The sequence below is a fragment of the Brachypodium distachyon genome, chromosome 4, assembly GCF_000005505.3.
Source record: "Brachypodium distachyon strain Bd21 chromosome 4, Brachypodium_distachyon_v3.0, whole genome shotgun sequence".
In the NCBI taxonomy this organism is placed as follows: domain Eukaryota; kingdom Viridiplantae; phylum Streptophyta; class Magnoliopsida; order Poales; family Poaceae; genus Brachypodium; species Brachypodium distachyon.
This window is the reverse complement of record NC_016134.3, coordinates 11,548,666-11,574,432: the sequence shown is the minus strand read 5'-3', so window position 1 is coordinate 11,574,432 and position 25,767 is coordinate 11,548,666. Positions and strand designations below refer to the sequence as shown.

Below are 25,767 nucleotides of genomic sequence, written 5' to 3'. Positions count from 1 at the left end.
GGACGTGTTTGAGGAAGTAACCGCGCGTCGATGTTTTCAACAGCGTTTCTACCCCGCCCATGGTGCTCCTCCAGCGGATCAAAGACGAGGGAAGTGGTTGGGCTTTAGCCAGTGCGAAACACCTGGCAAGTCTTATGCCTTGGCCTTTTTGGCCTCGGCCGCCCCTGTTTTGCTCCTTGATCAATGTTGGAAATCCTTGCTAGTGAACATACATAAGAGATATACCAGGGTGAGTGTGGCCCAAACTGCACTTGCAAGTGATGGAAATGAAGGAGATTCCCCGGGCTTGCTGCGTGAAACAAGTGTGACTGTGACACAGTGTCATGCTTTCCTTTTCACCTTCTAAACACATCTGAAGATGAACCGCGCGCACACACATCTTATGTGGAGGTCTGATCAGCATGATAGCATCGTGTGATCGATCTGTCCACATATATAACTCTCCGAATACACAACCACACTTCTCTGAGCAATCACAGTGCCTAAAATATCCCTTTTTCACAGTTCCATTAACCAACCAGTCATAACAAGATTGATCAGATTGAAATTATGTTAGGTGCTGACAGGACTTTGGAGGAAAACAAAGATATCTACTGGAACCAAGTACCGCTGCGAGGTAGAAATGCAGGTGGAAAACCTTTCTATTAAACACAAGCGACCTTCATGGTGTCACGAAGCCGGAGAATTCAGAGTAAAAAAAGCTTCACAGGACAACTTTCCAAGATGTGGCTCAAGTGTACGGCCCGTGCTGGTCACGAGCATCGCGCTAAAGAACTAGATGTATCAGCTAGCTGCTCGTCGTTATTCCCAAAGCTGTGTGCTTTTTATTTGATCAGACCATGGGCAAGAGATAACGACGTTGCACTGACCAGAAAAGTCCAAGAAATCCATTTGAAATGACGAGCAAAAGGACTAGTTATTTTGGTGTTTGCATCTCTTCCTTGCTATGGTTTCCCGATAGTATTACGTACGGTTTCAAATGTCTCTAGTTTCGTATTGTCTAGAAATATTTTATGCATTTTTCTGAAACGACCTAAATCGCTTATCATGATAATTGGAAGTTGGCGCCTCTATTGCCACTTGAAGTTGAAACAAACTAAATCGCTTATGTATGCACTTATCTTTTCCTGTATAGAACACAACTTTGTTATGCGACTGGCTTAGAACTGATATATACTTGCGGTGTCAAGCCTTTGCGCCAACCTCACATTGTCATGTCTTTCTTTTCAGTTTGTAACCCCTTCTGTTTCTGTAATTTATTTGAAGAGAAACTCATTATTTTCTTTCGAAAAGGAGGTTGAATTGAAGATAAACTCATGCATCCATGGTTGCATACAGTGTGCGTGATCTCTGTACAAATATATACATGCGTGCATACCCTGCATCCGAGACCACGATGTCCTGATCCCCCTTCCATGGCAGGCAGTTCAGTAGTCGTAGCTAGCTACAAATCAAGCGGGCGGGAGAGGCAGTGAAATGTGATCTTGGGTGATCAACCGAATGTCATTGTGCAAGTTTCCAATGAAATTTTGGAGGAAAACAAAAGAAGCCTTGCGGCCATTGCCATCCCCGTGGTCAGGGTGGGCGTGGGCATGGGCACGCTCTCGGTTTGCCATTCTCTCACGAGCAGCAGGCTGCCGCGGTGGTGCGGGAGCTTGGAAAAGAGGAGCGCGCCAGCCGTGTCGCTACAAGAGGAAGAAGGAAGATGATCAGAGAGGAGTTTGTTTTGTTGGATGTTCAGTTCCATGGACTGTACATTTGCTTTGTTTCCATCTTTGAGTTTTCTTCTACCAGCAAAACAAGAAGAAGATGACACACTTAAAACGTTATGAAAAATATACTACTGCCTAGTAGTTACTCTTCTTCAACGGAAAAAAGAAAAACATCCAGTCATTTGATACCGCAAAGAACCACAATTCCAGAATGCAACATAGAGATCCAGATGAGTGCATCCGGACGGACAAGGAAATTAAAGTTAAACTCTGCTGAGCGGCGTCTACTACTCGGTTTTGCCAATATTTCCTACAAATCAAGTTTGCCAATGTTTTCCACGAACATTTATGGTTCCTTGGGGTCGGTGCTTTCTTTCTTGAAGTTGTCGAGAAAAACGTTGCAGCTATCCATGGTGCGGCCATTTAGTAAACCGTGCTTCCAGAGTTCTATCATGAGAAGTCTCCAGCACCTGTTTGGTCATCAAGCAAGAATGTTGTAAAACAAGCAAAAAAAGAAAGAAAAAAACTGAACAGCAAGAACCGCGAGATGTTTATGGCAGGTTTCTAAAGCAGTCATTTACCATCGTAGATCAGGGTCGTCCACAAGTTCTTGTGCATGATGCCGGGAGAATGCTTCACAAGCCCAAGGTACATGACGATCGGCAACTACCCTGCACTTAACCCTTTTCACTCTTCAGTAGGAAAACCACAATATCTATCTCCAGGATACAAGCAAACAGAAATGTAGTAGTATAGTACAACAATCAGTTTCTATGGCTATTTGCTACAGAACCAAATCTAGTACTTCCTCCTTCCGACAACGGATGTCTCAACTTTGATTAAATTTAGATGCATCTAAACACTAAGTCATGTTTAGATGCATCCAAATTTTGACAAACTTGAGACATCTTTTGTTGGACGGAGGGAATAGCATGTACGTTAATCCAGGACAGATGAATACCATAATTACGTATTCTGTCAAATTAAACAGAATGGAGCACAACTGTCAGTTCCAATGGCTCTTTCGCTATATATGGAAATAATGCAGCAAATTTTTTTTTTGACGAAACAACCATCAACGGATTATTTATTGCCAAAGAACGGTCGAAAAACAACCTAAGGAACATCATCTGATCCGGACACGAAAGCACCCAAACTCAAGGTCACTACAAGGTGCAACTCAAAAACAACTTGCACATTCACTCCACCCTTGAAAAGCTCCATATGCCGACGTGTCTCCATTCGAATAGCGCTGGTTCTTGGCGACGACAACGGCTCGAAACCAAAGAGGCTGAACAACTGTCAGGAGTCACATGTTTATACATTAACCTCCTGAGTATCCACCGATAGATCATCACAAGTGAACCCTAACGTCGTGAGGTCCATTTGTGCCTTTCCGCTGATGCCAGCCAAGACATGAATCGCCTCGATCGCCTTGAGCGTGAGCGTCTTCTTGTACATCTCCAGGTATGCCTTCATCGTCGTCTTTGCGCTCTCCTCGGGGTCACCCTCTTTTTCCTTACCATTTGGCATCTCTCCAAAAGCCTCAGCTAACCTAATCTCGGCCCTCTTAGCCACCGGGACAGTGCAACCTTTGTTTTCCTTGACCAGCCTGCCGCTACACCGAACGACACGAGGGGAAGCAACCATCTTGACTTGCTGGGGCATGGGGGTTCCGAGCAGAGCACTGGGGTGTGCAAGTAAACTTGTTGATGAAATCCGCCATCGTGGTAGGCGACACCTCACGCCTCATCTCGAGTCTCATCAACATTAGCTGGAGTCTCATCAGGAGCACCAAAGGCCTTCATCATGCGCGCCACATTGAAACCACCATTCTTCTTGATCGTATGGGAGGAGATTGGGTGCCCCACCCGAGGTGGCATCTCCTCAAGCGGGCACAACATCTCCACGGGAGGGACGAGCTCAGCGCACGACAGCGTAGCAGACGGAATACACTGAACATCAGATTCCAGGGAGCACGGATCAGATCCGGCACCAACTCGGCGGGATGTGCCACAGGTATATCAACCTCATCAGTCGCAGAAGAAGCCCGGCAACGAGGAGAGCAATGGCCAAAATGACAGTCTGCCCCCCGTCAGTGAAGTTGACAACAAGCTTCTTCGGCGGGTCAAGCAGAGTTGGAGAAGCCTGTGAAGCATCAGCGTCAGGGGCAGCCTCCACCTGCACAACAGGCACAGAGGCGAGCTTACCAAGAGTGACCTCGGAACGCTCCAGGATAGTTCCCAATTGCAAGACCAAACTCTGAATGGAGGCGGCGATATCATGCAGGGGCTGGACAGTCTCGTCCAAGCAAACGGTCGCCATCTTTTGCAGCTCGACACACAGCAGCTCAGCCTGTGCAGGGATAAGGGACTTCAGAGCAACCTCAATCGCCGCCGAAATATCAGCAGAAGCCACATGCTCGACCAACACCTCAGGAACAAACTGCTTCTCAGCTACATGCTGCCTCTCAGGCATGGCAGAAGGCGCAACAACAGAGGCCCAAGAGCGAGGTAGCAGGCAATCCGGCAGAGGAGAGCGAGCAGGAAGGTGCTGGCGGCAGTCGCGCTGCTGATGACCCGAACAGAGACGAGCAAGGCATCAAACAGGGTCACGACAGGCCGAGACGAAGTGGTCATGAGCCAGGCACCGAAAGCACCTGCCGCGCAGCTTCTGCAGGAAGGCGAGCCTGCTGCCAGATCCCTCCCCCGGAGCAGAAGGAGACGGCACAACCTGCTGCGGGCGGTGCCTTCCACAGACTTCAATCCATCCTTGCCTAGCAACATTGACCTCAGGAGCAGCAGCAGCCACTAGCGGCGTCGAAAGCCCGGCCGGCGGCGGCAGTGAAGGCGAAGGAATCGAATTGTGCACCGAAGACTCGCCCGACACGGCTAGCGACGGAGGAATTGAAACGGGAGCCAGCAAATCGCACGGAGGCGCGGCAGGGGGTGAGCTCCGTGCCGCAGCAGGGGAATCCGGGACCCCAAAGCCGTCGGAATCCCCATAGGATCCCCAATCGAGCTTCTCTGCCGATGAATATGAATCCAGATCCAGATCGAAGCCAACGGGCACAGGAGCAGGGGAGAGACATGGCAGACGGGAGGACCGGTGGGGGCAAAGGCTGGGCTTGATGTGGGGGGTGTTAACAGTATTAGAGCAGAAGAAGTTCATATTTCACCCTCAAATGTATCTCTGGCTGCATACCCTTCTCAAGTGCAAAACCGTCTAATTTAATAAATCAACCCCCTAACAGTTTTGCTGGGTGACGTGGCACATTTAAGGCGGTTTAGAGACTGATAAGGATTGTTGACTCATTTGTTTGACCGATGAGGTGGTGTTGGCTGACCGAAAGGGCTACTGTTGAGACTCTTACTCTTTTTCTAAGAAAAAGTTTGCAGGTCCCCGCTCATTCTCTTCTTGGATGGGTTAGTGGCCGATGCGTCAGATCATACCCACGCCGCCAGCGCTGCCTGGACATGGAGCTCGCTCCGTCGGCGAAGATGACGACCGTGTCAGCGCCCTCCCCGACGACACGCTCTTCGAGGTCCTCGCGCGCCTACGCTGTGCCCGCGCCGCCGCGCGGACGGGCCTCGTCTCGCGCCGGTGGCCGACGAGGTCGTGGCCCGCTCTCCCTCGTCCCCCGCCCCGCCCCGCCGCGCGCACGGGCCTCCTCTTGCGCCGGTGGTCGGTGAGGTCGCGGCCGGCGCCCTCCCTCATCCCCCGCCCCGCCGCCGTCTCCGTCCTCGACATTCGCCTCCCGTTAAGGCCGTGGTCGGACGAGACGGATGGCGACGCCCGTGCCAAGTCGCTGCTGCCCGTTTCGAGGGCTGCTCGAGGGGCCGAATCGCCGAAGGCGAGTCAGCGAAGTGGATGGAAGCGTGGCTTGGTGTCGGGCGGCATCCGGCCGGTGTCGGGGAAGACAAGCACTGGCGGCGGCTCAGAGCACGCGTGGGTCCAAGCGCTCGCGTGGGAGGTTGGCGAGGCGATGCGAAGCGAGAGGCGGCCGACGCTGAGCCTGGGGTGTGCCGGACGAGCTCGCCAAAAATGGCAGAGGAGGAGGAAGCTTTCATCTAACGGAAAAGAGAAGAGAAGAGGCGCAGGGGGAGAGATCTCGGGAGAGGAGGAGAAATACGGAGATGGAGGAGGTGGGCAGAGAGGGGACGGCGCCATGGCACCGGCAGGGGAAGGATGAGGCTCCAATGACTGATGTGGTCGGTGAATAGAACGAGAGAGATGACACGCACAGGAGCTGGATCGGGGCCCACTTGCAGTGTGAATCAGCCCGTAAGCCGTCCTATGTGCCACGTCAGCCCCAAAACCGCTAAAGGGGTGATTTATCTGGTATTAAGAATTTTAGGGTCTAAATTAGACGGTTTTCTACTTCAGGGAAGTATGCGGCTACAGAGATACATTTGAGTATTATATGCTTCTAGATATAGTAGGCCCAATGCCCATGTAAACTCCTCTGTATATTGTTCTGGTCACCTAATGGAAAAATCGATTTGGCATTTGTTAACATGGTATCAGAGCCTTGGCCATCTCCACCGTAGCTTACCCTTGCTGGCCGCCGCCGCCGGCGGCGATTCGCCGGCCACTGCTCCCGTCGCGCCGACCGCATGAGTCCACGTCGGACTCGGCCGTGCTTCTCTTCCCCTGCTACTGCTCTGCTCAGCCTCTGCCTCCCCTGCTCTCCTGCTGCTGCTCTGCTCAGCCTCCACCTCCCCTGCTGCTGCTCTGCTCCGCATCCACCTCTCCTGTAGTTCTGCTCCGCCTCTCCCACTGGATTCCTTCCTCTGGTGCTGGTCTGTTTGCCCTCCGTCTCCATTGGATTTCCTTTCCTCTGCTGCTACAGTGCTTCTGGTCTGCTCGCTCTCTTCTGTACGTGTTGTGTGCGGGGACACAGAGGTATTCGGTCTGTTTCTGCAGTTTGGTTCTCAGATTGCTGCTGCATAAGTGTGCCGGTTACGAGCAGAGAAGCTGGGGATATTTACTTATCTACTCATTTGTTTGGATCAGAACTTGGTTATCGGTGCCGGTGTAGTGTTGCTCCTTATTGTTTGGTTGCACATCATGGACTCTAATGGTCTGCTTGGTCCTTGTCCTTCCTTGTGTCACAGAGATGATGCTAATGTTTCCATTTCGGCCTCCACAAGTATGCAATATTTTGCAACTCAACTGAGTCAACTTCAGAATCAGCTTAGCAATTTTCAGACCCAACTATGTCGGTTGCAAGCATTGCTTGATGGATCAGCGGGCAATCATGTTTCATCATGTTCAGTGTCAAGTGTTGGTTCTCCTTGGGTGTTGGACTCTGGGGGCTTCTTTCCATGTGACATCTGATAGCTCTTGCCTTACATCATGTCGACCTATTGCGGATGGTACTTGTGTTCATACAGCTGATGGTACTTCATGCAAAGTCATCCATAAGGGGACTCTTTCCACCTCTCAGTTTGCAGTTTCAGATGTGTCCCTAGCTCCTAAGCTCTCAATGAATCTCATGTCAGTTGGTCAGTTGGCTGATAAAAACTATTTTATTGGATTTGATGATGTCTCTTGCTATGTGCAGGATCGTCAGAGCAAGAGGATCATTGGGATTGGTCGTCGTCACAGAGGATCCACATCCCACTATGTTCTTGACACCTTATACCTTCATCCATCCTTTGCTTCATCCGTGTTTCACCCTGCTGCATCTTTGTCGAGATCCATTTTGCCTTTTTCTTTTGCCCAGTGGCATCATCGTTTAGGTCATTTATGTGGTTCTCATTTATCTACTCTTGTTCAGCAGGGCGTTTTGGGTCGTGTTCCGATTGACACTGGTTTTCATTGTAAGGGCTGTAAGCTAGGAAAACAGATACAGCTTCCATATCCTTCGAGCACCACTTTTTCTAGTCGCCCATTTGATTTAGTACCCTCTGATGTATGGGGTCCCTCTCCTTTTGTTTCGAAGGGTGGTCACAAACACTATGTCATCTTTGTTGATGATCATTCTGGGTATACTTGGGTCTATTTCATGAAGCATCGTTCTCAACTGATTTCCATATATCAAGCATTTGCACGCATGGTCCATACACAATTCTCTAGTGCTATTTGTGTTTTTCGTTCAAACTCTAGGGGGGAGTATCTATCTACAACTTTTCGTGAGTTTCTCTCTTCTGAGGGTAGTCTTCATCAGATTTCATGTCCAAGTGCTCATGCTCAAAATGGTGTCGCTGAACGTAAGCATCGTCATATTATCGAGACAGCTCATACACTTTTGATTTCTTCCTTTGTCCCTACTCATTTTTGGGGCGAAGCTATCTCTACGGATGTGTATCTCATCAACATGCAACCTTCCTCTCGTCTTCAGGGCAAGTGTCCTGGTGAGGTTCTGTTCGGTTCTCCTCCCACATATGACCATCTTCGTGTTTTTGGTTGTACTTGCTATGTTCTTTTAGCACCTCGTGAGCGTACCAAGTTAACTGCACAATCTGTTCAGTGTGTTTTTCTTGGATACAGTCTTGAGCATAAGGGTTATCGTTGCTATGATCCTTCTGCTCATCGCGTTCGCTTTTCTCGAGATGTCACTTTTGCTGAGGATCAACCTTTCTTCTATTCCTCTTCGACTCAGCCATCATCTTCCACCTCCTTAGAGTCCACCTCTTTTCTTTCACTTCCACCTATCTTCTCTTCAGATGAGTCTATTCCTGATCAGTCACCACCAGTTCCACCTTCTCCTCCACCAGCGCCACCTTCTCCGCCAGCTCCACCTTCTCCTCCGCCAGCTCCACTAGCTCCACCTCTTCTAGATAGCTTTCCTTTCCATTACACTCGTCATCCTAGAGTCTCACCTGATACTCAAACGTCTATTCCTTCATCTTATGTTCCTCCAGCTAGTCCCATAGATCCTTGCACTGATGACTCCTCTCAAACCATAAGGTATGCTCTTCGTGATCGCTCCTCTCTTGAGCTTCCAAACAGATATAGAAATGATTTCTCTGTAGGGGCAGCTTATGAGCCTACAACTTATCAGGAAGCGGTTGTATTGCCTGAGTGGCAACAAGCTATGTCTGAGGAGCTTGCTGCCCTGGAAGGTACCGGTACATGGGATTTGGTACCACTTCCTCCTCGGTCAGCCCCTATTACTTGCAAATGGGTGTACAAGGTCAAAACCAAGTCAGATGGCTCTGTGGAGCGTCATAAAGCTCGGCTTGTTGCAAGAGGATTTCAACAGACTCATGGGAGAGATTATGATGAGACTTTTGCTCCTGTTGCTCACATGACGTCTATTCGTACTTTAATTGTTGTTGCTGCAGCTCGGTCATGGAAATTTTCCCAAATGGATGTGAAAAATGCTTTTCTTCATGGTGATCTACACAAGGAAGTTTATATGCAGCCGCCCCCAGGTGTTGAGGTTCCGCTGGGTCATGTATGTCGCCTTCGGAAGGCTCTTTATGGACTCAAACAAGCCCCTCGTGCTTGGTTTGAGCGGTTCAGTTCTGTTGTTCGAGCTGCTGGTTTTTCGCCCAGTGACCATGACCCTGCACTCTTCATTCATACTTCTGAGCGTGGTCGTACGCTTCTTTTACTCTATGTTGATGACATGTTGATAACTGGAGATGATATGGGGTATATTGCTTTTGTCAAGAAGAAGTTGAGTGAGCAATTTAAAATGTCAGATTTGGGGTCTCTCACTTACTTTCTAGGAATTGAGGTTAAGCACAATGATGATGGTTATTATCTCTCTCAACAAAGGTATACCCATGATTGATTTCTCGCTCGGGCCTTAGTGATACACGCACTGCTGCTACACCAATGGAGCTCCATCTGCAACTGCGCCACACTGATGGCACTCCGCTTGAAGGCCCATCTCGTTATCGTCATCTTGTTGGCAGTCTTGTGTACCTCACTGTGACCTGACCTGACATTTCACATGCAGTTCACATCCTCAGTCAGTTTGTCAGTGCTCCTACCTCAGTTCACTAGTCACTTGCTTCGTGTTCTTCGGTACTTGCGGGGGACAACATCGCGCCGGTTTTTGTTCTATGCTCGCAATAATAAGCTTCAACTTTGTGCTTATTCTGACTCTACTTGGGCGAGTGACTCAGTTGATCGTCGGTCAGTCACTGGCTACTGCCTCTTTCTTGGTACATCTCTCATTGCATGGAAGTCCAAGAAACAGACTGATGTGTCTCGTTCTAGTGCTGAAGCCGAGATTCAAGCACTTGCTACTACTACATCAGAGATTGTTTGGCTTCGTTGGTTATTGGCTGATCTTGGTGTCTCATGTGATGCACCAACATCACTTCTTTGTGATAGCACTGCAGCGATTCAGATTGCTAATGATCCTGTCAAACATGAGCTAACCAAGCACATTGGTGTGGATGCATCATTTACACGTTCTCATTGTCAACAATCAACTATTCATCTCCAATATGTTCCATCGGAGCTTCAAGTGGCAGATTTCTTCACCAAAGCTCAAACTAGAGAACAACACAAATTCCATATTCTCAAACTCAATGTTTCAGATCCACCTTGAGTTTGTAGGGGGCTGTTAAGAGTATTAGAGTATTATATGCTTCTAGATATCCTAGGCCCAAGGCCCATGTAAACTCCTCTGTATATTGTTCTGTCACCTAATGGAAAAATCGATTTGGCATTTGTTAACAGGGGGGAGGCAGCGGAGCGTCGGCCGCTCCTGGGCGGCGTCGCCTCCTGAGTCGCCAGAGGAGACGCGTGGGATGGGCCCTATCCCTGTTATGCCCAAATCCTCTTCGTCTAATGCAGCAAATTTCATAATTTGAATTTTACAAACAAAGGCATGCACCGTGGCTGAAGTGCTCATTTTATCCCAACATGCAAAAATGAGTTACTGGCTAAGTTAACATGTAAGTTTTGCAATTCAAACTCATTTCTTGTATGTGTATACATGCTCTCTTAATAAAAAGATGTGCAAATGTTGTTTTAAGATTCTCTAGAAAAGGAGTTACTTGCTCCGTTAACAATAGGCAGTCTCCCCCCCATATAGCCATGTTCTCATGAAAGCTTTAAGCCAAGGAAGATTTACCTTAACCACCATACTGAACATAGCTCAAAATAGGCAAACATTTGATTAAAAACGATCCAACATGCTTAATTATGAAATAATTTATAAAAGGGCCAAACGAAGTAGGTATCAAAATTCAGTAAATCTGAACTTGGCAGAACTCAGCCAAAACTTGGTTCTAAACTCTACTGATGCCCTTCCCAGGAAATTACCTAGTCCTTATCTGTTTTGCCATCCCAACAGTTGCTTTTTAACAATAAAAATGCCTTAAACAGATTATGAGTAAAAACAATTAGACTTGGTCCACCAAGGCCCAAACTGGGTACCACAAAAAATAACAAAATACTAAATAGTTGCAATAGATCAAATCTCTCTTATGTACCATGAAAATTTTGGGATAGACTAACCTTTGTCTCCGAACAAATGAATTCCACATATGCATAATACGCTTCTCGTCTTTTCGAACATCAGAAAAATCATCAAGCAACTGCATTTACTCAGCGAAGTTAACCAGAATTAAACATCCATTCAGGAATTGATTGAGCTCAGGTGAATATAAGAAGCTTGCACATATTTCAAGTTTTTCTGCATGAGCTGAACAAAAATACTATCTGATCTTACCCTTCTATCTTCAAGGTCCGCTATGTCATAATCAATCTCCTTTTCACTGTCATGATCCCCCAAAACTTCTTCTAGTTCCATTCTCTACAATGTAAGATAAATTTCATTGGAGTTTGCAAAATAACTAAAAATGAGTACATCATTACGATCTTAGGAAATAAAATATCAGTACAGATGGTCAACTTACATTAACGAGCATATGAAACAAAATGTAGGAACATAACTTGAAAGTCTAGCAAAGCTCAATGTGAGATAACGAAACCTAGATCTAGCAGTACCATAAGAAATAATGTTAAGTGGCAAAACATGATCAATTTTTCACAGTTGTTTGAAAATGATGTCAGCACGCCTTCCATACATTTTCACATGCTTCATCCAGAAACTAGCTATGAAACATTTTTTGTCGGGGAGTATTTTTTGACAGGGCAGCGATGAAATAACAAAACAAGGTTCAACTATTATTTTCCCATGCATGATATAAACGTGAAGCAGCATCAGACAGTCATAAATTAATGTGTAAAGATAATATTTAAATAACCTCAATATGTGCATACACAAAAAGTCCTCAGTACGTGCAGTTACTTTGCAAACATAATTATGCATGTCCTAAAGTCTCAACAGGTACATGCAACAAGCGACGTAGGTGAAAGCCTAATTTGCAACAAACATGTGCGTGCACATGCACCGGTCAAACACGCGAGCACAAGAGATAGCTGAAGGCTGCACTACTATTTCAATCACCTGTGCCTTCTGAGAATGGAAGAACTCACGTTTTTGCAGAAGTAGACGGCTGCCAAATGATTGATATAATAACAAACAAACAAGTTAGTTGAAGAACTTCTACAGAAGAGTCTGAGGAACATTAAATGGTAAGTAGTTCAAGAACATAAACAGAGTGGACTACTTTCTGTGGTGATCATCTTGATCAACTGGGAGCTTTCTTGTCTTCCCAAACTTGAGAACTGATGGTGGTAAATGATTGCGGCCATGTAATGCAGGAGAAGGATCAATTGAAGGTTGTGCTACCGAAATTCCTGAAAATATAGGAACATCAGGAAAATCCCTCAAAATGTTAGATAACATCAGGAACAAGATATGATATGCAACAGATTTCAGGATGAATACATGAATACCAAATCAGTTACCCACCAGAATAAGGGACGAAATTAACGATGGGGGTATGACTACCAACACGGATCATGCCAAATCAACAGGAAACAGACCTAGTTGTAGGTTTTCAACTACTAGCAGAATGACAATTGCAAATCTAACAATAACTAGTTCACCATACAGTAGCTAGTCGATCTGGAGACCATATCAGTACTCTACCAAACTCTATACTAAGGTACAGGTTAAACTGTTGCAGTGTTGAATTTTCTAGGGCTCCAGTGCATAAAGTGTTTATAAAATTAGTTCTTCACAATGTATAAATCCACGATAAAACTGTCAAACTGAAGTTGAAAACCAAAGGATCGCCTGAATACGCGTGATATGATGGATAGAAGGCACTGTAACAGGTATGGGATGCTTGCCTGTCCTCTTTGTTCTGATGGTATTAGGGAAACACGTGGTCATCTTTTCTTCAATTGCTCGTTCAGCCGGGCTTGCTGGCAGCGCCTGGGCATCAGCTGGTCCTCGCTGGGTGCAAGCCCCACTTGCAAGGATCGTCTGGGGCTGTCCAAGACTCTCCTCCCTATGAGCATTCACCGCGTGGTCTTCATATCTGCTGCTTGGGAGATCTGGAAGATGAGAAATGACAGGATTTTTAACCGTGCAACTCACTCGGTGATGCTCTGGTTCTCTAGGCTTTGTCTCTCCAAAAAAAAATGACGGGTGGCTCTTTCCATCAATTTAACAAGCTGACACAACAAATTCCTTGCCACAAAGTCACCAACGGTGGAAGGCACCCCCAAATCTACCAGGGAAGAAATTCCTTTTTCTTCAGTGCATTGACATGTGGCATATTTCTAATAAAAATATGGTCTTGTGCATCCGAGGATGCAGAGACTGGGAGGTTTTGCTTTTTTTTCAGAAAAAAAATCCATTTTGAAACCTGGCATGAATTCCCCACTACCACCGTCCACGATCCAGCTGCTGTAAGTGGATTCCCAAGCGAACATATCGCCCTTACCTGCCCTTGTGGGCAACTCAGTAGCATATGGGAAAAAAGTTGCCATGCCTCATCGCCTCCACACCATCTACACAAGTGATAACATGGCAAGCTCTGTCTCAATTTAGCCAAAAAGAATCCAGCTCCGTACTCCTGGACCTTGCTGCTTCAATGATAACAGATAGCAGATGCTACTATAAACATTGTTGTTTGGAGACATTGGTTTGGGATTTGGATAGGGTGGTTGAATTGGGAGAGAAGAACTCACACTTGGGTCTGTAATCTGACAAGATCCTTGAGGCATTTAGGCGAAAAGACTGGCAGATTTATTGGGGTTGGCGACACGATAGTGGCAAAATAAGGGCATGTTTTGGAAACGGGTGGGACTGAAGTAATATATTTTATTGGTGCAAAATCAAACTTCAACATCCGGTGCCATATAATTTGAAGACCACACATCAATTAAGATGAGAAATGTGAATCATTTCAATCCACTGAACACTGAATAAAGATACCATCATAAATACTCCTGTGTTTCCATTTTAATGTACTACCCATAAGATGTGTAATGTACCATTTTCCTTTGGGACATGGTCCACATCAGATTCCTTCTGGGCTTTTTCGGGCGATCCTGATTCCGTAATATGTGCGTGTATATGGCCCATATTTCTGGGTGATCCTGGTTCCATAATATTTGGATCTACAAGTTTGATCTTCTCAGTTGTCGCTTCTAATCTTCTACACCTCTTAAACCTTCATATGATGGAACACAGTTAGGCAACTTGAGGAGACAATTTACTATTGTTAAAAGCAATGAAGTATATATGAGCGCACCGGCGGTAGAAAAACATTCTTTCTCTCGGATCCATCCCTGCAGGCAGGAGCTGGAAATCGAACAGACAATTAGTTTTCCCAATTGAAAGCAGTATTTAATGAACGTGGAACTTTAATGCCATGCATGTCAAATATTTGCACAGCTTGGGTGGGCTCCCATCTGGTACCAGCACATCCAAATTGAGCCCACTGGGTGCACCCTTGCCTATTGAATTTAAAGAAAGCAAAACAATGCTAGGACCAACGTTGAGATTGCATTGGTGTAATATTCTGAGACATGTTTTTTTAGGGAAATATTCTGACTCATCTTTATCTTTCTCTATAGTTGAAACACTTGGGAAGTACCGAATTAAGCGACAATGACTCTAAATGTATCAACGTCATTTTGTTTCTCAGTTACTGGATAGTAGTTCATTATCACAATTACCTCTGGTCCCAAGGCAACAGTCTTCAGACTAACATTAACAGCTTGGCAGTCTTTAGATGCCTGAATTGAAATAAAGGAACTAATTATCAGACATCATGATTGAATAAGATTTTGCAATGAAGAGTTAAGACGCTAACAAACCGAGAATTCGAAGCGGAATAGTAGGTCATGCGATGAGGTTAAATGGCATTCCAAACCCTTGTACCACAAAAAAAATCAGAATATGAGATATGACTTGAGTATGAAAAAAAAGGCTATTGATTTTAACATAAAGGTGAGTTGGAGCTATGGAGAAAGGAAATGCACACTTAATTTCCTGACAAGAAAAGAGAAACATCAATGGTGCTGTGTGAAGTAACAAAAAAAATATTTGACTTTAACATAAATGAGGTGTGTAGCATGATCTTTAGAACCATTCCTGCGGAACAACTGGAAACATATATATGGCGAAAGATAAAGAAAAAGAAAAAGAAAGTTTGCTTCAAACTTTACCTTGAAGCTTCCACAGCGTACTAAGCAAATGGAGCAAGAAAAATCTGCTGTAACTGGTAACAATGTATAAGTGTATTAATAAAAAAACAGAAAATCATAATAGTGAAGAATAGGAAAAAAATAATCTAGACTAACACATATCCATTAGTGACGTGACACATAACTGAACTGAAACAGGTAACTAAACTTTGGACCTTGAGCATGAAGAGGGGTCGAAGAAAGTGCCAACAGATAACAATGCAGATGCATGTAGCTTGATGTAAGAAAGATAGACACACAATAAAGTAGAGATGACTACAGCTTGTGAAAAAGTATTTTCTGAAAAGCCATTTTCCCTTAGGTTCAAAAACTGGTACTGGAACTGGAGAATCAAATCAGTATAATTGGTGATGAATGGCAAGTTTAACTCCATGACAAAAGTTCAACATTATAAAATTGTCTACTAGTTCACTTTCTTGTATAGTACCAATGCACACAATAAATATTAAAGTAAGAAAGGTGGTTTCTGTCTATTCAATGAGAAGTAGGTATTAACAATGTAGTGGGACTAAACAAACTCAGGATACTTAAGTCAGCTATGGTTTTGTTAAGTTAGCATACATAGTCCTAATCTTTTACATTTGCTTAAAGATATTATTTAACTAAGCAAGAAACAAACAAATATATTGTTTCCAAAATTCTATTTATTCCTGTACGTTCTTTTTTCTTTCTCCCTGCTGTTATGTCTGCCTGGTTTCTGCAATTCGTCCTCTCTCAACGCCTGTTGTTCATCTCCTCCAAGCCTATCTTCTTCCCAAACCAAACCTCACAAGTCCATAACTATATGTACTTATCATACACAGCATGGATACAAAAGCGAAGTCATTAGCTTCTATTTCAAACAAAGATACAAAAAATGGAATGGGAAAAACATTGGACCTAGGGACAAATGCCAATACATGATGCAAACATGTGACAACCAAATAGGAGAGAGAGAGAGAGAGAGAGAGAGAGAGAACTAACCATCAATAAATTTCTTATCCTTACATTTGTAGATAAAGGACACATTTCCTGTTCTTATCCTGTAGATAGTTTGCAGTGAAATTTGTTACATTTTAGTTAAAACATACATTTCAATACTCCCTCCGATCGATAGTAAGTGTCCAACTTTGCACTAAATCAGAGACACTTATTATGGATCGGAGGGAGTATTAGATAAGAATGGAACTCGGTAATTGTTTATTCAAGCAAGGTTTAAACATGCAATGACTAGGCCGGGTGTAACCCTCTCCCAGGCTAAACCAGGTTACAGAATAGGCTTGGTGGGCATAGAATGTTTATTTGGTTTTGCAAGTCACCGAAGTCCGCTGGATAAAAATCCAGGACAGCTTGCAAGCCCTCAATGTAGGGCAAGATCATTTCAATCTCGGTTGAAAATTCTTCAATTCAGAGTCGGTTTGAAACCTCAGCTGAAAATCCCTGAATCGATACGTTTTGTGAATATTAGTTAGAACGCTGAATTTTGGAAGTGTTTGAATCCAATAGTGGGGAAGATGGGATGGTACCACGATGCTGCTGATATGAGCTGAAGTGTTGAATATAAATTCATATATGGATTTATATTATTTACACGGTATTATAGAAGATACTGTCAATTGCAGCACAATCCAGAAAAAAAACATCTTTAGAAGTTATGCTCCAGCGCACTTCATGAGAGCAAGCACTTGCAATATACTCGACCTAATCGATATGAACGCTTTTACGCCAGCCACCTAAGGAGAGCATGCAACGCACCATCACATGATACTCCAAAGGAACATACAAAATATCGCATTCGGGGGATAACACACATAAGCATTGAGAACATGCATGGCAACAGTGTGTAACAAGAGAACAAAGCACCATTAAATATCAGAAATGAGCTACTCCCTCTGATCCATAATAAGTGTCTCAGATTTAGTACGAAGTTATACTAAGTCTGAGACACTTATATTGTGGATCGGAGGGAGTATGTATGCTTGGTTGTACTGTTACCTTATGACACGTGGTGATGAAAAAAGTGGAACATCATCGTCAGAGTAAGAACTGTAAGGAGATAAGCCTCTTGCACCAGCCTCTTGCGCATATATACTTGCATGTAGTCCATATGAACCCTGTATATAACAAACAAAAATGTTGGATCTAAGCAAAACTGTGGGAAATAACTTGCAATTTTCAGAAAACTAAGGTGCTTCTATACTACATCAACAATATTGACTCCACCTTTAAAAAAAACAATATTGATTCCTCATATTCGGAAGCGATAATAACTAGATTACTGAAAGAAAAAGAGAAGGACTTACTGTAGCATCAGTCTTACGATAACAAAATGTCAAGCAATTGTTTTTCTCAAGAAATGTTTGCTGTGTGTGTACAAAAAGAAGAAAAGAAGAGTCAACATACAATCTATATAGAAATCAAAGACAAGAGAGAAATCTGAGCAGGCTGGGAATGAAAACAAGGATAAATTGCCGAAGACACATCGATACTCCATAACTACAGATTGTGGTGCTTTTAATTTTTAGAGTTTAGTTCCAAGCCTCTTTATAAATCATACTCCATTTCTTCTAATGAAAGACAGCTTTCCTGCCGTTTTCTCATTTTTTGAGTTTTTCGCATGCAAATATATAAGTTGATATACGATCAATAGTGTTAAATGTGGGAAATTTGCCACTGGTACATCTGAAGTATGGTGCTAATTTACCACGAGCACTTCAGTCTTCTACTGTTATAGAACAAGCATACCCGTACACTTTAGCAAGCATTTAAAAAATCAATGAAATAAGAATAGTTGTTAATTTGCACCATGCATGTAATTAGAAATTTGCATCAAATACTGAAGCTTGGATATTTTTGGTTGTAATATGTACAAGCTGTTAAATAGTGTCAAAAATGAAAGTATGGGCAGGAATATGCTTAATAAATTCTTAAAACTCAAACAGGTCGCAAAGTGCAAGTGAACGTCGTAAAGTGATTTCTTTCTTGAAACTAGTGTCATACAACAAGTGGGGCTGATCTATCCCACAATTTTGAATATAATGGTTGTCAGAATATGTAACACATGCTTCAAGAACTTTGCAGCATACCTCTACGAAGCCTGGGCTCATCCTAATTTCTTTTGTCAGTTCAACAGTGTGCCCCAAGCTGAAAGGTATGGAATTCTCCAGAGTTGAAACGAGTAAATCAATTGGTATTGTACCCCAGGAACATTTGCCTCCAAGCTCTGATAAAATGTACCAATGTACAATAGTCAGACCATTAAATAAGACTACAAACATATTGCTGGTTGCTGAGAAATTAAACCTTCCATGTACTTAATTATTTTAGAAGTCACAAGTTTGAGATTATATTGGCTACTACAATGGAAGCTACAACAATCCACATTTTAAATACTCAAAAAGATTGGCAAATATAGCCTATTCTTGGTCAACTAACACAACAAGCTACAACAATCCACATTTTAAATACTCAAAAAGATTGGCAAATATAGCCTATTCTTGGTCAACTAACACAACACTTCCTTTTGTTGAGTAGTTACAGATGGAACTAGAATGTCGTGTCTGCTGTTTCTTAGGCTTGGAGTAGAACTGAAAATTTTGGATATTCCCCATGAATCCACATAAAAAGAAAGCTTGGCATGTTGCTGTTCACAGTGTAACACCTAGATTTAAAGGGTTGGGTTGTTTCCCTATTAATACAGGGTGTGTGCTAGACATATAGTTGAAACAGAACCTTGTTATCCTTCAAAGAAAAAAAGAAAATTTTCAGCCAAGAATTTGGTGTTTCAGGAAAAACAAATAGACCAATCCAACTTAACGAACAATACATTGTAATTGTCAGCCACATTCATGTCAACTACAACTTACTTTCAGAAGAAGAATACTGCACAGGGGTCTCTGGGTATTTCTCACAAAGATTTTGTCCACGTTGGCCTTTTTGAAATGAAGAAAATAAGCGGAATCAAATTTCATGACAGCAAATAAATGTTATGCACAAATAATAACATAGGATGCACACTATACCGTAGCTAATGAGGATTATATTATCTTTGGAGTCTGCTAAACTCTCCAACCCAGGGATACAGAATGTGGCTTTAGCTTGGCCACTATCTCCAGATTCAATAAAAGAGGTCAGTGGACAAGCCCGACTGAACTGATATACTGGAGAATGCTGCATGCAACATGAAGCCATAAATGAGAAAATATACCATCTGATAGACACAAATTAACTTCTAATTGTATGAATAACAAAATAACTTACCCCTTCATGCGAAACGTTACTAGCTGGTGTGGCATATAAAATGTGAAGTGGAAATATACCCTGTGTTGGCAATACATCATTTCTGTTTCTAGAAATTGATACTGTTATCCAACTCCTACATTTATTAATACACACATCTGTCAGTACTCCCATTCCACATAATGAGTTCCAACTTTCTATCATGTCACTAGCATATTACAGTGATTGCTCTTTGAAAAAGCTTAAGTAAGTTGTTAAGCATTGTTCGACCGAGCTACCATTCATGTTTCTACTATGAAATAAATTCAAGAACAATACCAAATCAAGTTTCTCAAGATGCTCAGCTAAATATGTAATAAGACATCTATTAAGTGGAAATATTTCAATTTTGAACCATTCAATAATTTTACCTCGTTTTCCGTTTCGCGTCTATCCTATAGCGAAGGCATCTTTGAAGCCAAGGGGGCTGCAAAATTGAGTTGAGTCACCGGTATCTAAAACCAAAGGTACATAAACCATTTTGAATGCTAAAAGAAAAGTCACAATTTTTGGATAAAAATTTACTTTTTCAATAGCCCTTGCTTGAAAAATTTCATAAAGCATAACTGGCTTGCAGTATTCCTGAAGTGAAAGTTCCTCATTTGGAAGCAGTCCAACTCTTGTATCCTTTTCACAAGTCTCATCTGCAGACCTGGATCCACCTCCATTTTTCCTACGCAAACAATAGTTGCATCAAAATAAAGGAGGAATCTATCTCTTGTAAAAACAAGGAAGCTAGACACCATACAAGCAAAGTAACTTAACTGGTTCTGTCACTACTAGTGTTTTCACATAGATTTCCAGTGAGTAATCATTAACTCCCATAAATTAATGGTCATTTACCATAAAAAAATACTTGCTTACATGGAACCATAAATTAATGGTCATTTACCATAAAAAAAAATACTTGCTCACATGGAACCTGACCAGACACTAACCAGCGCACTTCCCAACCATTCTGACATTTTGTAAAATAATTTAATAGCGTAACTTCATCAGTCGTAGTGATCATGGATGCTCAAAGTAAAAGAAACATACCTCAAACAGAACAGTAAAATTAGAAAAGTGGATAGCGCCTTACGTTGCATCATCGCTAGGTAATGGTAGACCTGGCATCCTTGCTAGCAAGCACCTCGATTCCCGTGGTGTCACAGGAAACCACCGAAATCAGCACGCACAACCACACACAAGAAGTGCCTGCACAAAGAACCAAACAATATGCATAGATATTACATCAGTAAGATAGCATTAAATCTTTTTGCTAACAAGTATCCAAGAATAGGATCGGATCCTGCTGGAAAATCTAACTTCTTGCAGCAGTAAATAAGGTATAACTGCAACTAATCTGAATCAAGATTTTACTAAGGAAAGAAATGTTACTCCAGTTTCAGTAGAAATTAGAGCAGTTCTAGAACTTTTCTTAGGCCCCGAAGGAAGAACATAGAAATAACTAATGCCACCAGTATAAAAACGAATGTGATACCTGTGATCCTACATACACATCAATCCAGAGGAGGTTGGAAAATCTTGGATTACCATAAGTCGATAGTTTCAATTTGACAAGTGCTGCTTTTAGTTGTTCATATTATTTCTCATTTGCATGATTTTGATTATTCTTAGTATTCACATGTAAGTTCAGTTGTCTGAAATTGTTATAGCAACATAATACGGCCTTGTTTGCGCCGAGATGGCCTGGGACACATTGAACTAAATTCCATGTGGATGGGCCAAGATCTTGGGCAATAGTGGCCCATCAAAACCATGCCTAATATTGTCTAGTGTTAAGAAGAACATTTAAGAGATAAATCCCATCTCCGCTACAACAGTAGGTGGTGAGGTGTTGTAGTCTTGAAGGTTGGTGCACACTTCTTGGAGGACCGGTTCTGTACCTTGCTCGACATATATACACGGATGTGCATCATTGGCAGCTTCAAATCTTCGTGCAGGTCTCTTGCTGGATTTATGTGTCGCGTTTTATCATAATATCTGTACATATATCGCATCTCATAGTTGTAAATGTCAAAAATCTACTCCGTCCTTCCATGTACATAAGGCCTCATTCCAAATCTGTGTTCTCCAAAGGGGACAGTTCGTATTAGGAAACAAACCTGTGGTTCCAAGATTTCCACAAAAGCAATCTAATTTGCTACTCCCTCCGTCCCGTATTAAGTGACTCAAATTTGCCCAAATATGGATGTATCTATACCCAAAAAGCGTTTAGATACATGTAATATTTCGTCACTTAATATGGGACAGAGGGAGTACTTCTTTTTTTTTAAAAGTAGCCACGTAATTTATTAAACAACAAGTTAGACGCATACACACATGTGACAACGATAAAGACAGATGTTTTGAAGATTTGTACAAAGAAATCTCCACTAAGAAAAATTACAGGTTGTTTTTTGGAGACCCTTCTACCAAGCCAAACAGTCCCCCACCACCAATCTAATTTGCTACTGTGCATGGGGGTGCTAGTAACAGCGGGAGCGGGAGCACTCATTGCAGACGGCAAGTTACTTTTGGCTTTTTTGCAAGGCAAAATCTGGGCAAAGCTGCTGTTTGGCGGTGCTCCGCCAAAAGAAAAGATGCTGTCGGGATAGGTTTTTTTTGCCTTTTTTTGGTTTACTTTCTGTTCAATCTCTGAACTTTTACTTTTATCAACTTTTATTTTTGACCTTTTCTTGTAATAACTTTTAGTATCAAATTTTGGTTTCTCAACTTTTATTTTTTAAGTTTCTCTTTTACACTTATACTTTTATAACCTTTTTATTTTGCGGCCTTTATAAAATTTAAATAAAAAACACAGAGACACAAAGAGGAGACTCACCTCCTGGCCCTGGTGGCGAGCTGTGGTAGCCTCCTGCTGGTGCGTCGGCCGGCGGCAAGCGATGGCGGAGCGTGCGGCCGTGAGGGGGATCCGCTGCAATGACGGAGTGCAGGGAGGAAGTTGAGATCCGGTCGCCGGGCTTGAATCTGCCGGATCTCGTCAAGAAGGTCGAGATCCGCCGGATCTCGGAACGCCAGTCTTGAATCTTCCGGATCTCGTCGACGCAGTCGAGATCCACCAGATCTCGGAACACCAGGCTTGAATCTGTCGGATCCCGTCAATGATGGCGGTGGCCTCACAACGGTAAAGCGTAGGAAGAGGGCCACCAGCAACGCGAGGGGAGGCGGGCACGGTGGTGCAAGGCGGAACGAGGGAAGGCCAGCACGGCGGCTCCCTTGAGCCGGGCGTGAGCACGGTGCGAGGAATGGGCACGCCCTAGAGCGACCGTTTTGGTAGTCTAGATCTTGGGGGACGGTGGAGAGAATGAGAGAGAAAGAGAGATAAAGGAAGGGGTAGGTGGGCGTGTCGTGTGGATTTGTCTGCCCGAAAGAGGGAAGAGTTGAGAAACTCTACTCCAACTTTCCCCTTCTACTTCTCTTCCCCTCCACCACCTCCTTTGTCCCACCAGATCTCCATGAACCAAGGAGCAACTATGCAAGAATTACAAACATGCAGCGGGGATTATCTACAGCAGATCGTCTAGAAGTTACTTTGATTAATTCCTAGGTAATTCAAAAGCTCTCAGGATTAATTACAACCAAGTATAGTTACGCATGATGATTTACATGAACCACTTCAGATCCAACTATTTAATATGTGAAAATAATTCTTACTTGAAATAAGATGTGAAGCTATATCCACAAAAATATTGCAACTACATCTACCAAAATCATAAAAGTAACTCTTAACATTAAAATTACATATACAAAATCATAAACGTAACTCTTATTGTTAACTACATGCAAACAATCTACAGTACGGAATCCAATTGAGAATCGCACATGCAAAACAAACTACAGTACGAGAACCACTATTTACATGAAGCACTAGTTATATTTTCAGATCCAATCGAGAACCCAAAAGTAAGGCCGGGACTATTAACACCCCGCAGCACATGAGGTAGGAGACTGAAGCTATGTCATCTTTCTATCCAAATTAAATCATTTTCATATCTATCTCTATCTAGATGCAACTGACAGAGTAGAAAGCTAGAAACTGCATTCAGGTCAACAACTTCAGTACTGCAATTTTAAATTGTTGAAATGTACACATTTATACAATATGTGCATGAAAGTATCAAGCATCACAGCACTTGTGGGTCGTGGCTTTCTTTTTATCTTTCCTTCTGCTTTACTGGAGCCACTGCATGTCTTCAGACATTTACAAGAAATAATATAGAAAAAGAATTAAATGATAAGGCTTTGTTTGGCACAGGGGTTTTTATGTGCTTTCTAGTTTTTTACCTAGTGTTTTGAGTGAAAACACCCCTATCACCAAAAAAACTTATTTCCTTAATTCCCTCAATTTCCAGTGTTTGTCACAAGTGTTTTGTAAGAAGGGTTTTCAAACTGAAGTATATCAATACATGGAACTGTAATAAAAAATCTAATTTTTACAACTTCAGCTCGGTCTATTTTTTCAAAAGTGATTTCAAAAGCGAATGTTGGAGTATACCAGTACATGGAAGTTGAGGCAAGCAAGTACATCGATTCGTAGACTTCAGATGAAACAATACAAATCCTCTAGTTTTTGGCAAGCCTCAAATCATAATGCAACAAAAACATCGATGTCTTCAGATGAAACATTCTGAGCCGAAGCAGTTTTTGACAAGCCTCCAGTTTTGATTCGTTGGGCTCTCTCTAGGAGTTGAATCCAGATATCAGATGCCTCTACCTGTAAAACACAGCCAGTTTAAAAATACATCAAAAGGTATTTTTTTACATCAAAATGCGAAGAGATGGTCAGTAAACAATGTTGTGCTAATGCTGAAAAATACATTAATGCAATTCTGAACAGGGCATTCAAACATCGCACAGTGATTGAGACTTGATGTGCTGAATCTAGTGGTACAAGTCGCACTCAACAGTCACCAGTTTTGCTCATGGTCCCAAAAGTGTAAATGCAATGCATTAGAATGACTGACAAATGAGCTTTATTAGACAAAAAAAACACCAGCAATTCCTTGGCAGATGTGTAGGACCAAAGAAAACTAATTGCAAGATAATCTTGGTTTAAGCAGAAAAAGACAATTTATATTTAAAAGACGACTGGAAACTGGAATATTATAGGATTAGAGAAATGGGATGGCTCTAATATGCAGGTTATGATGGTTACATTGTCAAACAAAAGGTATTTGACAAAATAGAGCACATGCTGCTTGCTAGTGACATGGAACCAAACACTATCTGATCCGCTTCGTCGCAAAAAAATTAACTGTTGGCAATATTGGCACAAAGCCACCATCATCCTACGTATGTTTTGGTTTGAGTGCAATTCCAAGATCCATGACGTGCACAACATATGTTTGATCTTCTGATGCAATGTAATAAAACAGATTTTTTGATGTGCTTCAAGCACTGATACGGTGCTAGACATCAAGTCTATTGGGTTGGGTTGCAGAGAAGAACAACGGCGTTGAGTAAGGTACCTGAGTGTAGACTTGGGAAACCAGACACAAGGATAAGAAGAACCAACCAACGGCGGAGTTTTCGCAGGAAACTCAAGCCCAGAATTCCGGCGAAGGTGCTAGGTCGCTGCCCCTGCGGCGGAGAGTGGAGCGGGCGGCCGACGGCCATGGAGGACGGCAACTCCGCCGTTGCCACGCGTCGGGTTTGCAGAGGTCGCGGGCGGCCTGAGATTGGAGGAGACGGCGGGGAGGCGGGGGCCGACGGCCGACGGTGGGCGGTGGCGGAGGCGGGCGACGGCGCAGAGTGCGGAGACGCGAGAACGACCCGCGTGTGGGTGTTTAGCCGGCCCGAAGTGTTTTGGTGGGTTTTCTAAGGGTTGTACATACCAAAACCGGCCTGCCACGGGCCACTAGTGTTTTTTTCTTTGAGCACTGCTATACGTACCAGATTCACTTACGATTCAGTCCGACGCAAGGCATGAACCATCGATCAAATCATCTTGCGGTTGATATCACGTCGTACAACCGTCGGACGCACTGGTTCGTCCTACGTGGAGCACTTCCGTTTTTCTTTTGGTGTCTCTGGACTGGGCCGGCAAAAACGTTAGGAAACACACATAAAAATCTGAGTAAATATAACAAAACCTTTCTGACTCCACTAAAAAAACCCTAATTTCTAACGAACTGTATCGCAAAACTACACTTTTTGGTTTTTTATCACTTAACCCGTATTCTTGGACTAAACTGTATCGCAAAACTCTAAATCTTGCTGTCAATGACGCTAACGGGGAAACTGACGG

At 43.2% G+C, this 25,767-nt stretch overlaps 1 protein-coding gene across 2 annotated transcripts; it reads right to left on the bottom strand.

Annotated features, from left to right (window-relative positions):
* Positions 1–1,825: 1,825 nt before the first annotated feature.
* LOC100830135 (polycomb group protein EMBRYONIC FLOWER 2) lies at positions 1,826–25,341 on the bottom strand. Of its 2 annotated transcripts, XM_014903256.2 has the most exons (24): positions 24,989–25,341; positions 22,342–24,234; positions 20,596–20,711; positions 20,040–20,187; positions 19,886–19,941; positions 19,497–19,611; positions 19,259–19,406; positions 19,103–19,168; positions 18,323–18,459; positions 17,540–17,599; positions 17,232–17,350; positions 16,221–16,279; positions 15,219–15,271; positions 14,868–14,924; positions 14,727–14,786; positions 14,300–14,349; positions 14,040–14,218; positions 12,888–13,094; positions 12,260–12,389; positions 12,097–12,145; positions 11,356–11,439; positions 11,142–11,221; positions 2,294–2,383; positions 1,826–2,182 (listed from the first exon to the last, which is right to left on the bottom strand). In XM_014903256.2, exons 3-24 carry the CDS (start codon positions 20,628–20,630, stop codon positions 2,059–2,061), a joined length of 2,106 nt encoding a protein of 701 aa, XP_014758742.1. In that variant the 5' UTR covers positions 20,631–20,711; positions 22,342–24,234; positions 24,989–25,341; the 3' UTR covers positions 1,826–2,058. The 2 variants fall into 2 exon arrangements, with proteins under 2 accessions (XP_014758742.1, XP_024311060.1); XM_024455292.1 differs by lacking the exon at positions 1,826–2,182 and having other exon boundaries at positions 2,292–2,388.
* Positions 25,342–25,767: the final 426 nt, after the last annotated feature.